We start from the raw sequence: 16,438 nt of genomic DNA, 5'->3' as shown, positions 1-16,438 counted from the left end.
TGCATCCGTTGTTCAAGATGTGGACTCTGATACATCGGCGAGACCAAACCGAGACTGGGCGATCGTTTCGCTGAACACCTTCACCTAGTCAGCCTGTCCATTGATTTGTCTAACTTCAAGTAACCCTTGCATATCTTGGTATCTGGGTGTCCACTGATCAGTGTGGGCTCGGTGGGTCGAAGGGCCTGTTTCCCTGCTGTATCTCTAAACTAAACTAAACCCAGACTGCTTGCGTTTCCTCCGGGTGCTCCGGTTTCCTCCCACATCCCAAAGATGTACCGTTAATTGGCTTCTGCAAATTGTCCCTGGTGTGTAGGGAGTGGTTTAGAAAGTGGGGTAACATATAAAAAGTGTGATCAGTGGTCGGCATGGAGTGAAGGGCCAGTTTCCATGCTAAAACTGAAGATTCAGGCAGCTTTCAGTGCCGAAAGACAGGGTTAATGTTTCGGGTCTGCTCCAGTTTCGTAAGAACAGATTAGTAATATGAGGAGCCAGGAGACAGACTAGCCTTATCACTGCAGACACTTAATCCATGCAGGGCCATCAGACTGGTGTGTACTGATCTGCCCTGTTGTTGATGCTGGGCGATAGTACAACACTGGCCTTCCATTCTAGCTCATGTTTCCTGTTGTGACTAGGATGAAGTAATTCCTCAACTAATGGAAGTATCTGTAGATATCGGAGTCATCTGCGGTTTTATCCTTATCTAGGCCACTCGTCTGCTCCTGCATGTGTCTGCCCGCAAGTTAATGTTTGATGTTACTTTGCCGACTGACCGTATCTCATCTCATTCCTCCTGAGAGCCTGGCTTAGATCCAGCGCTGAGGTGGGACTCGCGGATTCAAACCCTGCACCAGACTGTAGGGCAATAATCGCCTACTTTAGGGAACTCTCACACACATAATGCAGCACAGTGGCGCAGCCGGTAGAGCCACTGCTTCACAGCGCCAGGGACCTGGGTTCGATCCTGACCTCGGGTGCTGTCTGTGTGGAGTTTGCACGTTCTTCCTGTGACCACGCCAATTCCCTCCGCGTGCTCTGATTTCCTCCCACATTCCCAGAGATGTGCGGGCTTGTAGATTAATTGGCCCTCTGTAAATTGCCCCTAATGTGTAGGGAGTGGATGATAAATCTAGTGTGAATGGGTGATCGACAGTCAGCGTGGACCCGATGGGCCGAAGGGCCTGTTTCCATGCTGTATCTCTAAACTAACTGTGGACATATGTGGGAAACGGGAACTAATTCTATACCCTGATTCCACTGCAGAAACTAATTATAAAACAAATGTTTTGACTTTTGTGAATTATTGTTTAAAATGGGGGGAATAACCTGAAGTTTAATGTATAAAATGTACCAACTGTTTATTATTCTGAATAATTAAAATATGTGTTTTTAATTGTTTTACTTTGAGTAATATACTTGTTTGCTCTGGAGGTCATTATTTCTTCTGTCCTGGAATATTTTAAGATGATTTATTTTAGAGTAACATTCCTTGAACTCCATACATACTGCATGACCCACTGAGTTACTTCAGCACTTTGTGGCCATCTTGAGATTTCCAGGACAGAATTCAAAATGCTGTGTTAATAGAAGTGTTTGGCAGAGTAATAAATTACATGGGCTGCGGTAGAGTTGCTGCCTCACAGCACAAGAGACCCGGGTTCGATCCTGACCTCGGGTGCTCTCTGTCTTTCCTCAGATTAGGAGACCAAAACTGTACGCAATACTCCAGGTGTGGTCTCACCAAGACCCTGTACAACTGCAGTAGAACCTCCCTGCTCCTATACTCAAATCCTTTTGCTATGAATGCTAACATACCATTCGCGGAGTTTGTACATGCGTGGGTTTTCTCCGATTTCCTCCCACACTCCAAATACTTGCAGGTTTGTAGGTTAATTGGCTTGGTATAATTATAAATTATCCCTAATGTTCAAGTTACAAGTTACATTTATTGTCATATTCACCAATTTGAGTTACCATACAGCCACACAAATAAAATAAAATGAACACAACACTATAGAATTTAGCATAAACATCCCCCACAGCAGAATCAACGTTTCCCACTGTGAGGGAAGGCAATAAAGTTCAGTCATCTTCCTCTTGTTCAACCGTGTTCGGGGCCTCCCGAGCCCTCCGCAGTCGCCGCTATGGACGGCCCGATATTCAGGCTCCCTCAACGGCATGATCAGAGCTCCGGTGTCGGAACGGAAGAACACTCTCAGCGGCTTGGAGTTCCGAATCGGACACTTCCTACCGGAGACTGTGGCTTCCGAAGTTCACATGCGGAGATGCGCCACCGTGCAGCCCACAGTGTGTGTAGGATAGTGGTCGGCGCGGACTCGGTGGGCCGAAGGGCCTGTTTTTGCACCGTATCTTTCAATTAAACTAAACCCACTTTGTTTAAAAACAAGAACGTGAATTAAAACATTGCCCCCCACAGGGTCAGGCCCAGCAATGGAGCACACACTCCTGGGTGTGGATAAAGTCATGGAAGAGGGTAGAGTGTATTGAGTGGAAGGTTATGACACTCCATTCCCAGGGTATGAATCCTAACTTATACAAGCAAGCTGCCCATACTATTAAATTCAATAGAGACCCAGTCTTGGGGGGGAAAAAACTGTTTCCATGTAACCTCCCTGCAGTAATCAGGTACCATTGTCTTTCAAGAACACAGGCTGCTAGTTTTGCGTATAGAACAGGGAACAGTACAACACAGGAACAGGCCCTTCGGCCCACAATGTCTATGCTGAACATGATGCCAAGTTCAACCGATCTCATCTGCTTGTACATGATCCAAATTCCTCTATTTCCTGCACTTCCAAGTTTCTATCCAAAAGCTTCTTAAATGCCACTATCACATCTGCCTACACCACCTCCTCTGGCAGCGCGTTCCAGGTCCCCACCATCTGTGTAAAAAATACTTTTTTTCGGAGAGAGGAGCATGTCTTTCTCAAGCTACTGCACGGATTGCTGCACCGACCGGTGCACGATTGCTGCACGGATTGCTGCACGTCCTACTGCACGGATTGCTGCCCCGATCACTGCATGATTGCAACACGGATTGCTGCACCTCCTACTGCACGGATTGCTGCCCCGATCACTGCATGATTGCAACACGGATTGCTGCACCTCCTACTGCACGGATTGCTGCCCCGACCACTGCATGCTGCATGGATTGCTAAAACCGCCTATTGCACGGATTGCTGCACCTCCTACTGCACGGATTGCTACCGCCTGTCACCTGTCATGCAGAGCCTCACGTTGCAGCGCACGCCTGTCACCTGGCGCTCGCGGCTGCCGGCCCCGGCGTCGCCATGGCCACCGCCTGTCACTCACGCGGCCCTCACGCGGCAGCGCACGGGAGCGCGGCGCAACCTAACCTGCTGCCGCCGCCGCCGCGCCGCCCCCCATTGGCCCGTCGCGGCGCCGCCCCCTGCCCATCACACCCCAATTGGCCCGCGCTGCTGTCGGTCACAGGGAGGGGCGGGGGCGGGGGCGGGGGCGGGACGTCGGCGGTGGGTTTGGTTGAGAGGCGGCGCCCGCCTGAAGCTTCGCGAAGGAGGCGGCGGTTGGAGAAGGTGAAGGAGAAGGAGCGGCGGCCGGGCTGAAGCTTCGTGAAGGCGGCGGCAGCGGCGGCGGTGAGGTGAGGTGAAGGACGATCCGAGCGATCGCCGCTCTCGGTGGGTGCGGGAGGGGAGGGGAGGGGGCGTCTCTGCCCCAGAGATCAGGTCGAGCACCGGCACCGATGGCCGGGATGGGAGAGAGGGAGAGGGAGAGGACGAAGATGGGATGATGATGATGGAGGGAGGTGAGGAGCAGGGGGAAGGGAGGGAGAGAGGGAAAGGGGGAGGACGAGGGAGAGGAGGGAGAGGAGGGAGAAGTGGGAGGGAGGAGGAGGGGAGAGGGAGCAGGAGGAGGAGGAAGAGGAGGAGGGAGTGGTGAGAGGAGGAGGGTTAATGATGATGGAGGAGGGGTAGAGGTGGAGGAGGGTTGGGGAGAAGAGGGTGAAGGGGAGAGGGGGTGGACAAGGGGAAGGAAGAATTCAATTCAATTCAATTCAACTTTAATGTCATTGCACAAATACTGAGTATGGGTACAACGAAATGCAGTTTTGCGTCAGTCCGTAGTAGTAATGCATATAGAAATTTAAAAAAAAAGAAGATACAGAATAATCAAAAATACAGAATAATTAAACAATGGGGACGGAGGGACCGGAGAAATCTATCGGCGGGACTCCGAGTTCAGCAATGTGATGGTATAATTGTAGAAGCTGTTCCTCATCCTACTGGTACGAGACCTGAGGCTCCTGTACCGCCTCCCTGATGGGAGGAGGGCAAACAGTCCATGGTTGGGGTGGGAGGGGTCTTTAATGATCTTCCCAGCCCGTCTCAGACACCGTTTTCGGTGGAGGGCATCCATGGCAGGGAGCGGGGCACCGATGATGTGCTGCGCGGTTTTCACCACCCGTTGTAGTGCCTTCCTGTCCGCAACAGTGCAGCTGCTGTACCATACCGTGAAGCAGGTGGTCAGGATGCTCTCGATGGTACAGCGGTAGAAGTTGGTCAGGATCTGGGGGGACAGGTGGGCTTTCTTGAGCCTCCTCAGGAAGTAAAGGCGCTGGGAGGGGAGATGGAGGTAGGAGGATAGTGGGGAAGGTAATTAGGGAAGGAGAGGGAGAGGATGAAGATGGGATGATGATGGATGGAGATGAGGAGCAGGGGGAAGGGAGGGAGAGAAGGAAAGGGGAGGAGAAGGGAGGGAGAGGAGGAATAAGTGGGAGGGAGGAGGGGAAGGGGAGAGGGAGCAAGAGGAGGAGGAGGGAGTGGTGAGAGGAGGAGGGTTAAGGATGATGGAGGAGGGGTAGAGGTGGAGGAGGGTTGGGGAGAAGAGGGTGAAGAGGAGAAGGGGGTAGGAGAGGGGGTGGACAAGGGGAAGGAAGAATTCAATTCAATTCAATTCAACTTTAATGTCATTGCACAAATACTGAGTATGGGTACAACGAAATGCAGTTTTGCGTCAGTCCGTAGTAGTAATGCATATAGAAATTTAAAAAAAAAGAAGATACAGAATAATCAAAAATACAGAATAATTAAACAATGGGGACGGAGGGACCGGAGAAATCTATCGGCGGGATTCCGAGTTCAGCAATGTGATGGTATAATTGTAGAAGCTGTTCCTCATCCTACTGGTACGAGACCTGAGGCTCCTGTACCGCCTCCCTGATGGGAGGAGGGCAAACAGTCCATGGTTGGGGTGGGAGGGGTCTTTAATGATCTTCCCAGCCCGTCTCAGACACCGTATTCGGTGGAGGGCATCCATGGCAGGGAGCGGGGCACCGATGATGTGCTGCGCGGTTTTCACCACCCGTTGTAGTGCCTTCCTGTCCGCAACAGTGCAGCTGCTGTACCATACCGTGAAGCAGGTGGTCAGGATGCTCTCGATGGTACAGCGGTAGAAGTTGGTCAGGATCTGGGGGGACAGGTGGGCTTTCTTGAGCCTCCTCAGGAAGTAAAGGCGCTGGGAGGGGAGATGGAGGTAGGAGGATAGTGGGGAAGGTAATTAGGGAAGGAGAGAGGGAGAGGATGAAGATGGGATGATGATGGATGGAGATGAGGAGCAGGGGGAAGGGAGGGAGAGGAGGAATAAGTGGGAGGGAGGAGGGGAAGGGGAGAGGGAGCAAGAGGAGGAGGAGGGAGTGGTGAGAGGAGGAGGGTTAAGGATGATGGAGGACGGGTAGAGGTGGAGGAGGGTTGGGGAAAAGAGGGTGAAGAGGAGAAGGGGGTAGAACAGGGGTGGACAAGGGGAAGGAAGAAGAGGAAAAGGGAGGACAGATGGAGGTAGGAGGATAGTGGGGAAGGTAATTAGGGGAGGAGAGAGAGTGAGGGAGAGAGTGGGAGTTAGGTGGCTAGTGTGATGCTAACCTTTAGTGTGATACAACTAAAATTAAGTTAGCTCTTTCTTCCCAAAACCCCTTTCTGGCTTAAGTCTTCCCTCCACCACCTCCAGTTTAAATTCCTTTTGGAGGACCAAGAAACCAAGAAGAACCTTGGAGGGAGGGATGCAGTGGGTGCGGAAAGGTAGGATATAAAGGGGAAGTGCCACAGAAGACTGTGGAGGAGAAGTCAGTGGATATATTTGAGGCAGAAATAGATTCTTGATTAGTACAGGTGTCGGAGGTTATGGGGCGTAGGCAGGGGAATGGGGTTAGGAGGGAAAGATAGATCAGCCATGATTGAATGTTGGAGTAGACTTGATGGGCGGAATGGCCTAATTCTGCTCCTATCACACGATCTTGTGAAGCCCTGTAATTCATATGGTGAAGATACTCTTACATTGACATTGAGGCGATTTTAGAGTTGATTATAAAGTATGAGGTTACGCAGTACTTAGAACTTCACGATAAAATAGGCCAAAGTCAGCATGGTTTTGTGAAGGGAAGATCTTGCCTGCTGAATCTGCTGGGGTTCTTTGAGGGATAATAGCAGGTCAGACAGAGGGAAGGGTGTAGATGTTCTTTACCTGATTTTTCAAAGTGCTGCACGTCAGGCTGCTAGGGAAGATGAGAGTCCATGGGATTAATGGGAAGATACTAGCTTGGATAGCAGGTTGGCTGGATGGCAGAAGGCAAAGAGATGCAATAAAAGGCATGTTTGAGGAAGGATGTGCTGGCTCTGGAGAGAGTCCAGAGGAGATTTACAAGAATTATTCCAGGAATGAGTGAGTTAGCATATGATGAGCGCATGACAGCACTGGACCTCTACTCACTGGAGTTTAGAGGTTGAGAGGGGACCTTATTGAAACTTACAGAATAATGAAAGACATAGATAGAATGGATGTGGAAAGGATGTTTCCACTGGTGGGAGAGTCTAGTACCAGAGGTCGTAGCCTCAGAGTTAAAGGGTGCTCCTTTAGAATGGAGGTGAGGAGGAACTTCTTTAGTCAGAGGTAATTAATCTGTGGAACTCATTGCCACAGAGGGCTGTGGAGGCCAAGGCAGTGGATATTTGTACGGCAGAGATAGACAAATTCTTGATTAGAACAGGTGTCAAAGGTTATTATCGGGAGAAGGCAGGAAAATGCGATTAGGAGGCAGAGAGCAGCCATAATTGAGTGGCATAGTAGACTCGGTGGACCAAATGGCCTAATTCTACTCCTATAACTTGTGAAGGGTTACCATGAATTTTTTTTATTATTGAGAGAACAACCTTGTATTCATAGAAACATAGAAACATAGAAATTAGGTGCAGGAGTAGGCCATTCGGCCCTTCGAGCCTGCACCGCCATTCAATATGATCATGGCTGATCATCCAACTCAGTATCCCGTACCTGCCTTCTCTCCATACCCTCTGATCCCCTTAGCCACAAGGGCCACATCTAACTCCCTCTTAAATATAGCCAATGAACTGGCCTCGACTACCCTCTGTGGCAGGGAGTTCCAGAGATTCACCACTCTCTGTGTGAAAAAGGTTCTTCTCATCTCGGTTTTAAAGGATTTCCCCCTTATCCTTAAGCTGTGACCCCTTGTCCTGGACTTCCCCAACATCGGGAGCAATCTTCCTGCATCTAGCCTGTCCAACCCCTTAAGAATTTTGTAAGTTTCTATAAGATCCCCTCTCAATCTCCTAAATTCTAGAGAGTATAAACCAAGTCTATCCAGTCTTTCTTCATAAGACAGTCCTGACATCCCAGGAATCAGTCTGGTGAACCTCTCTGCACTCCCTCTATGGCAATAATGTCCTTCCTCAGATTTGGAGACCAAAACTGTACGCAATACTCCAGGTGTGGTCTCACCAAGACCCTGTACAATTGCAGTAGAACCTCCCTGCTCCTATACTCAAATCCTTTTGCTATGAAAGCTAACATACCATTCGCTTTCTTCACTGCCTGCTGCACCTGCATGCCCACTTTCAATGACTGGTGTACCATGACACCCAGGTCTCGCTGCATCTCCCCTTTTCCTAGTCGGCCACCATTTAGATAATAGTCTGCTTTCCTGTTTTTGCCACCAAAATGGATAACCTCACATTTATCCACATTATACTGCATCTGCCAAACATTTGCCCACTCACCCAGCCTATCCAAGTCACCTTGCAGTCTCCTAGCATCCTCCTCACAGCTAACACTGCCCCCCAGCTTAGTGTCATCCGCAAACTTGGAGATATTGCCTTCAATTCCCTCATCCAGATCATTATTCAAATCTGAAGGACCACATCCCATACATTCAAGTGTTCTGACAGTACAAAAATGATGACTGTGAGCAGGGAGGAAGATGCAAAGAGGCATCAACGCTATAAACAGAATTTGAATGAATTGGCAAGGACAAGGCAGTTGGAATACAATGTGGGAAAAGATGAGTTTGGACACTTTGTTGCGCATAAATCAAGCAAAAAAAAGTCAGAAGCATTTTACAAAAAGGTGACGTTGGATTATGTTGATGTTCAAAGGGGCATGCAATCTTGTATGCAAGTCTTTTAAAATGAATGCACAAGTGCACAAGTAATTAGGAAAGCAATTAGTTTGCTGCCCATTTTTACAAGCTGGTGGGTAAAGAACTGATGGGCCGAATGGTCTAATTCTGCTCATCACTTATGAACTCGTGGAGTCGTAGGTAGATAGGGTGGTCAAAAAGGCTTTTGGCACGTTGACCATCATCAGTCAAAGAGTATTGAGTGTAGAGATGTTGGGAGGTCATGTGCAGTTGTAGAAGACGTTGGTGAGACTGCATTTAGAGTATTGTGTTCAGTTCTGGGCACCATGTTATAGGGAAGATATTGTCAAGCTTGAAACGGTACAGAGAAGGTTTACGAGGATGTTGCCAGGGCTAGAGGGTATGAGCTATAGGGAGAGGTTGAGTAGGCTAGAACTCTATTCCTTGCGGTGCAGGAGAATGAGAGATGATCTTATAGAGGTGTATAAAATCATGAGAGGAATAGATCGGGTAGATGCACAGTCTCTTGCCCAGAGTAGGGGAATCATGGACCAGAGGACATCGTTTTAAGGTGAAGGGGAAAGGTTTTAATAAGAATCTGAGGGGTAACTTTTCACACAAAGGGTGGTGGGTGTATGGAACAAGCTTCCAGAGGAGGTAGTTGAGGCTGAGACTACCCCAATGTTTAAGAAACAGTTAGACAGGTACATGGATAGGACAGGTTTGGAGGGATATGGGCCAAGCGCAGGAAGGTGGGACTAGTGTTGCTGGGACATGTTCGCCGGTGTGGGCAAGTTAGGTTGATATTTTAAGATATTAAGCATTTCCTGATCTGGCAGGACAGTTTATTCTTTGGAAACCTTTACTAACATTTTAAATAAAAAGAAAGGTGGAAAGGTAAATGATGGCTTTGTGGGACCTCCCTCTGTTTACGTGGTAGAGCTGGATAAGCAGGTTTAAGCAACGTGACTATGTAATGCACGTGTTAAATATGAAGTGGTGCATATTCCAGAAGAAATTAATGGCACTCTTTTCCTTCAGAACTTTTTACTGACCGTGAAGAGGTGTCCATGACCAAAGTTCCCATGGCGGAAAACTACAGACCATCACGCAAAGGCGCAAAGGAGAGGATAAGTGCGGTGTCCATTAAACTGGAGAATCCACCAGATGCTCGATACGGCCAATCGGAGAAAAATCCCGCTGGTGTTGCTGAGAAGAAACAGAAGTCGATACCACGCGGGTCGGAGAAAGATTCTGGATTTTCGGGTAATGGGAGGCATTATGGATTGATTACAGAGAAGTTGTGCTGACACAACCTTTCTTCACAGGATTTTACTTGCATCATGAAGTTGATGGGACCTTCATTGTTTGTGTATTTAGTATTGAGAAATATATGTGGAGTAATATTGGTCAGTCACAACAGATAACACAGGAAACAGCCTATACACATTATACTGGGGAAAACAGACAAGAAGGTCAGTCAAACTTGAACCACCTTTGAGAAAAACAAAGTGCTGGGATTTTCTTGCTTACGGTGTACACAGCCTAAAGTTGTAGGACAGCTTGTTCTATTTGATCTTATTTGTTTGTGCAAGCCAGGTTGATTGCATTCGTCGAAACAGGGCGGACCACGTGAAGGTTGCAATCTCCCACCCCAGTCTGGGATAACTCAGCAGGTCATGCAGCAACTTTGGGGAATATAAATCGCTGGCATTTTGGCTCTGGACCCTTCTTCAGTCTGAAGAATAGTTCCCACCCAAAGCGTCACCGATCTGTGCTTGCTATGGATGCCGCCGGACCCACTGAGTTACTCCAGCACTTTATTTTATTTTTTTGTAAACCAGCATCTGTAGTTCCTTCTGCCTTAAATCATTCATTATGATTGTGTCTGACCTTCTTAATTAAAAACTTGTTGGTCCCTTCCCATTTCCTTTGTTTGATTCAACAAGTGAGTATCCAGACTGCCTTTAATTCCCCCCCACCCCCAACCACTGTATCCCACTGGTTAGAACAATCTAAAAATCCACGACACTCTGTGTGAAGAAATGTTTCCTCTTCACACACAAGTTATAAGTGGCCATTATCCTTCCTTTCCGGCTGTTCCTGTTTCCTCCCACATCTCAATGATGTGAGGAGATTAATTGACCTTTGTAAAGAGCCTCCAGTGGAGTGTGTAGAACTAGTGTGTGAACGGGTTATCGATGGTTGGCATGGGCTTGGTTGGCCAAAGGACCTGTTTCCATGCTGGATCTCTAAACTAAACTTGTCAGGCCTCCCAAAAAGCTCCCAGATACCTGGCAGCTGATATTACTGGGGTGCTGACTGGTTTGATTTATGGATTGCCACACAAACGTCTTGTATAAATGATCCTGTTCACTTGCCGGTCCTGCCCAAAGCTGGTTGTTGACGCATTGAGATTTTGCCTTATATTCATATATTCAACCACAACAGTCACTGGATTTGGCAACTGTCCTTTCCCAAGCACACCCATCCCTCTGGAGCTGTTGTGAAATGAGAATTAACTCCAGTTTTTGGACCAGCCTTCATGGACAACTTACCAGTCTAAGACACAGATGTGAAAACCACTGTAGAAGTGTAGCAGCTGCCTTGACTTCTGAAACGAATGCTGCTTCCAGTGCTTGGTTCCTCCCAGTCCCTGTGGTTTCTTCCATTCTGTGTGCACATCAGTTTATGTTTAAGATTAGGGCTGTTGTATCTAGCCCCTTCGATCTGGCCAGGGGGTCGTATGCATCATCCAAAAGAAAAGTTTAGAACTTTAACTGTATTTGTAGAAACAAGAGCTGCAGGTGCTGGTTTACAAAAAAAGGAGTAACTGGGTCAGGCAGCATCTCTGGACAACATGGATAGGCAACATTTTTGGTCGGGAGCTTTCTTCAGGCTGATTGTAGGGTGAGCGGAGGAAAGAAAGCCGTTGGATGCTCATTTGTTGATTTAAAAAAATAAGGGATAAGAGAAGCGGCAAGAAAGCTGAAGAAAGGTCTCAACTTGAAATATCACCTCTCCATGTTCTCCAGAGATGCTGCTTGACCCGCTGTGTTACTCCAGCACTTTTGTGTCCTTTTAATGACTGATTCTCTTGGGGGGGGGGGTTACCTATATCTGTTACTTGACGATTAATTTTGAAAGCATTTCCTAATATGAATGCAAAGGCCACACAAAAAGAATTGTTCCATTAGAGAGTAAAATAGAGGAACCTGGATGTAAACGGGTACCAGCACAGAGAAATAACGGCCCACCTGTATTTCCATATCAAAGATCAGGGATGTTCCTGCACAGTGCCCTCCATAATGTTTGGGACAAAGACCCATCATTTATTTATTTGACCTTTGTAAAGAGCCTCCAGTGGAGTGTGTAGAACTAGTGTGTGAACGGGTTTGAGATTTGTAATAGAAAAAAATCACATGTGGTTAAAGTGCGCATTGTCAGATTTTATTAAGGGGTATTTTTATACATTTTGTGTAGAAATTACAGCTGAGCTTATACATAGTCCCCCATTTCAAGGCACCATAATGTTTGGGACACATGGCTTCACTGGTGTTTGTAATTGCCCAGATGTGTTTAATTGCCTCCTTAATGCAGGTATAAGACAGCTCTCAGCACCTAGTCTTTCCTCCAGTCTTTCCATCACATTTGGAAACTTTTATTGCTGTTTATCAACATGAGGAGCAAACTTTTAGTGCACAGAATTATGATATGGCTGAAAGGATGATAGAAGTAAATCAAGTAGTAATTTTCCAAATGGGACAATGTTTTCAGGACTGCGGCAAGATGAGAACAGTAATGAAAAGTTAGATGGCTTTTTGCAAAGAACCAGCGTGGGTACAGTTTGTTGAATGGCATCTTGGTGTTGTGGGATTTAGTGGTCAGTCGGCAGAGCTTCCTTGCTAATCTCCAGTGGGTGGAAGTGTATAGGCAATCTGTGTTGCCTCTGTGTTCTATTGCTGATTGTGCTGCTCTTTCTGTGCCTTGTTCTCAGATACCAGCTCGGAGTACCTGAGTTTGGTAGAACAGGTGGAGGCGGAGGATCGGTCTGCCCCGGCGTCGTTGAGTTCTGCAGGGAGGTCGTCTACAGCACAAAGCTCGTTCCAAAACCTGACTCCTGTGTACTTTGTGGAAAATGTCCTTGTGAAAGAGGTACAAATGTGTTCTCTACAATCCTATGCACTGAAAATCTGTCTTGGAGCAGAGCACACTACACACATGATCAGACACGGGTCGGGTCGGGTCCCTTCTTCAACTGATTGTGGCGGGGGGGGGGGGGGGGGGGGGGGGGGGTGGAGGAATCAGTCTACGTTTCCCAGAGATGCTGCCTGAACACCTGATTACCTGATCTACTCTGGCACTTTGTGCCCTTTTGTGAAACCAGCATCTACAGTTCCTTGTTTCTACATACAGTTGTGATCAGTGGTGGACCAGCTTGTGGTGTGAGCAGGGTTTCGAGATTCTATTGCGAGAAATATACTGCTGGAAGAACTCAGCAGGTCATCTGTGCTCCAGCTTCCTCCCACATCCCAAAGAAGTGCGAGTGTGTTGGTTAATTGGCCTCTGTAAATTGCCCCGATAGTGTGTAGGGAGTGGATGAGAATGTGGGATAACGTGGAACTAGTGTGAACGGATCAGCATGGACACACAGTGGGGCGAAGTACACGTTTCATTGCTGTATCTTTCAATCAATCAATTTTGTTTTTACATCTCTCCCAGACAAATCAGCCGTGATTCGCCAGCCGCCCTCTCAGCTGGTATCACCAGTTTTTATATAATTTATTCGCTCTTAGTTTCCACTGTCTCACAGCCATTACCCGATCCCCATCCTTTCTCTCAACTTAACTTGTTTGACTTATCTTCTTCTTCTTGCGTATGGTGTGCACAGCCTAAAGTTGTAGGACAACTTGTTCTATCTGATCTTACTTGATGTGCACGCCGGATTGATTGCATTCGTCGAAACAGTGAAGGTTGCAATCTCCCACCCCGTTTGACTTATAACTCTTCCTAACTAATTAAATGTCATCAACCTGACATATCCACCCTGTATCTTTCTCTGCAGACAATACCTTACCTGCTGAGCATCTCCAGAATATATTTTTTGTACCTCGCCAAGTATGGTTTGTTAGCAAGATATAAGTTCAGTGACAAATACAGAAGCTAATTGTGTGATAGTTGCAGAGACATGGAAACAAGGAACTGCAGATACTGGTTTACAATAAAGTAAGTAAAGTGCTGGAGTAACTCAGTGGGTCAGACAGCATGATATGTGACCTTTCAGATCGGGACCCTTCTTCAAACCAAAGTCCAATCAGGATGAAGAAACGTCCCAACCTGAAACGTCACCAATCCATGTTCTCTAGAGAGGGTCAGGTAGCATCTCTGGAAAATATAGATAGGTGACATTTCAGGTTGGGACCTTTCACCACCCTGGTACCATCAGCTTTTGTATCATTTATTCTCTCTTGGGAATAAAAAGAGATCACATACAAAAAAGATCACAGTGTTTGTGTTCCTCCGGCACTTTGTGATCTTTTTCGTGCGATTGTTGTTATAGGAATATTGATCAGCTAATCCACCAATGCAGCAAACATACACCTAGTGCATTATCATCACGCATTGACATTAAATGGAGGAATGCATTCCTCTAGACGTGTTTGAGCATGTTATGCAACTGCACTGAATGTAATTTGAATGCTGTGTGTAATCTGTGTGTCATCTGATGCAGCATAACTAGTGTTGCTCCTGTTTTGCACAGCCTGTGTCCGTCCCTGCAAGGAACCAGTTTGTGTGCGCTCAGCCGCAGCGCTGGGACAGCCAGAGGTCCCACGCTTCCCCACCAGGCCAGACCCGGGTGGTCTTCATCCGACAATCTCTGCCACCTTCCTTGAAAGTTCAGAATGCGGAGGTGAAGTGCGGATCGAGGAAGGACACCTATCTCCCCATCTTGAACTCCTACCCCCGGATCGCCCCGCACCCAGTGAAAGACCGCCACCGTAAAGCGGGGCAGGAGCAGACGGATCAGCATACCGCCCCAGACAATGCCACCGACCACAAGAGTAAACGGCTGTGCGTCGGCGAGACTGCATCTCCGTCACCCCAGGGTGGGCAAACAGCGCCTGTATCGCTGGCCGTGCATTGCCAGGGCCCCTGGCAAGGAGAGAACTCTAAGCAGCAGCTGTGGTTGGGGGCAGCGAGCGTTGTGAGTCAGTTTGACATGTCCGTCTGCCCGTCGCCAGTGCTGTCTCCCCAGTCGGAGTGCTGGGAGTCGTCCTCCACCTCCTCCTCGTCCTGCTGCTCCCTGTCGTCCTGCGCTCCCAGCACACAGCTGTCGGGCAGCGAGCCCCCCTCCCCCTCCTGCCTCTCCCGGCACCACCGCTTCCGCAACACCATGGTGATCCTCAACCGCTCCGGGCTGCTGGAGATCACGCTGCGGACCAAGGAGCTGATCCGCCAGTACGGCAGCACGCAGCGGCAGATCAACGAGCTGAAGGAGCACGCGCGCATGTTCTGCTGCGCCGTGCGGAGCAGCGACCCCCGAGACATCCTCCGGCTACAGGAGGCCATGAAGTGTTCTGGGGCATACGGACCGGTGGCCAGAACGCCATCCTCCTCCCCGCCCTCCTCTCTCTCTGCCACCTCCAGTCCCAGGTCGGGTGCCAGTCAAAGTGTCTCCGACCATGCGTCACTACCTTAACCGGAGCCTCTTTGCTGAATGGTCATCGCTGGCAACAAACACTCTAAGATGGGGGTGAAAACCCTCAGATGGATGTTAAAGCATTGTCCAGAGTAGGGGCAATCTGCCAGTATTGCAGACACCGTTTCCCCCTCTCTCCACTGACCTTGCTGCCGTTTGTGGAACTTTTACACATTGCATGGTTACAATATGAGCTTAATCTGAGTGAGACATCTGCAACCAAGCTGATGAACCACTGGAGATAGATGCTGAACCACTAGAATCGAGGCAGGACTTCCAGCAATACCTCTCCGACCATTGTCAACGGCAAATTAATCTGTGGGATCGTCCTGCCCCTTTGAACTGTGTGCGCGAGTGTCAGTAATTTGTGGGACATTGCCATCGCAGAGTTTCCCTGGCGATCAGGGGTCAGACCACTTCTGTGCAGGAACGTCTGCGGAGTTCGGCTGGAGTGTCAAAGAAGAAGCTGACAATTGTTGAGAAGTCGAAGATAGGCACAACATGCTGGAGTAACTCAGCGGGACAGGCAGCATCTCTGGAGAGAAGGGATGGGTGAGACCTATTCGGGCTGAGACCCTTCTTCAAACTTAAGAAACATCTACCCAGAGAGGCTGCAAACATCTGCCCAGAAAGCTAACAAAGGGTTTTGGAAACCTATCCCTGCACTTTTTCTTCTTCTACTCCCATTGCTACCCGACCCAAAGCACCATTTTCTGCACCTTTTCCCACCTTCCAATGTCAGAACTCACACAACCTCAAGTGGACTTACAAACTTACAAAATTCTTAAGGGGTTGGACAGGCTAGATGCAGGAAGATTGCTCCCGATGTTGAGGAAGTGCAGGACAAGGGGTCACAGCTTAAGGATAAGGGGGAAATCCTTTAAAACCGAGATGAGAAGAACTTTTTTCACACAGAGAGTGGTGAATCTCTGGAACTCTCTGCCACAGAGGGTAGTCGAGGCCAGTTCATTGGCTATATTTAAGAGGGAGTTAGATGTGGCCCTTGTGGCTAAGGGGATCAGAGGGTATTGAGAGAAGGCAGGTACGGGATACTGAGTTGGATGATCAGCCATGATCATATTGAATGGCGGTGCAGGCTCGAAGGGCCGAATGGCCTACTGCTGCACCTAATTTCTATGTTTCTATGGAAGCAACTCGTTCCCCATCCCGAGAATGCCAAAGGAGCAGAGGAACGTCGAAGGGAGTTTTGGAACATTGCGTCTGGCCGACTGAATCACAGAGCCACAGATTCCCAATGAAACCGTTAATACAAACCTGGAATAGAAATGGAAAACGTGGATTAACTCAGC

General features: G+C 48.3%; 1 protein-coding gene across 4 annotated transcripts; it reads left to right on the top strand.

Moving 5' to 3' along the window:
* Positions 1 to 3,531: 3,531 nt before the first annotated feature.
* On the top strand, positions 3,532 to 15,890 carry cipc (CLOCK interacting pacemaker). 4 transcript variants are annotated; one of them, XM_033014299.1, is made up of 4 exons: positions 3,532 to 3,643; positions 9,470 to 9,694; positions 12,426 to 12,583; positions 14,190 to 15,890. In XM_033014299.1, exons 2-4 carry the CDS (start codon positions 9,499 to 9,501, stop codon positions 15,126 to 15,128), a joined length of 1,293 nt encoding a protein of 430 aa, XP_032870190.1. In that variant the 5' UTR covers positions 3,532 to 3,643; positions 9,470 to 9,498; the 3' UTR covers positions 15,129 to 15,890. The 4 variants fall into 4 exon arrangements, with proteins under 4 accessions (XP_032870190.1, XP_032870191.1, XP_032870189.1 ...); XM_033014300.1 differs by having other exon boundaries at positions 3,539 to 3,638; XM_033014298.1 differs by having other exon boundaries at positions 3,539 to 3,680.
* The last annotated feature ends 548 nt before the right edge of the window (positions 15,891 to 16,438 follow it).

The sequence above is a fragment of the Amblyraja radiata genome, chromosome 41 (genome assembly GCF_010909765.2).
Source record: "Amblyraja radiata isolate CabotCenter1 chromosome 41, sAmbRad1.1.pri, whole genome shotgun sequence".
Lineage (NCBI taxonomy): Eukaryota > Metazoa > Chordata > Chondrichthyes > Rajiformes > Rajidae > Amblyraja > Amblyraja radiata.
The sequence above is the reverse complement of the archived record's forward strand: the minus strand, read 5'-3'. Positions and strand labels throughout refer to the sequence as shown.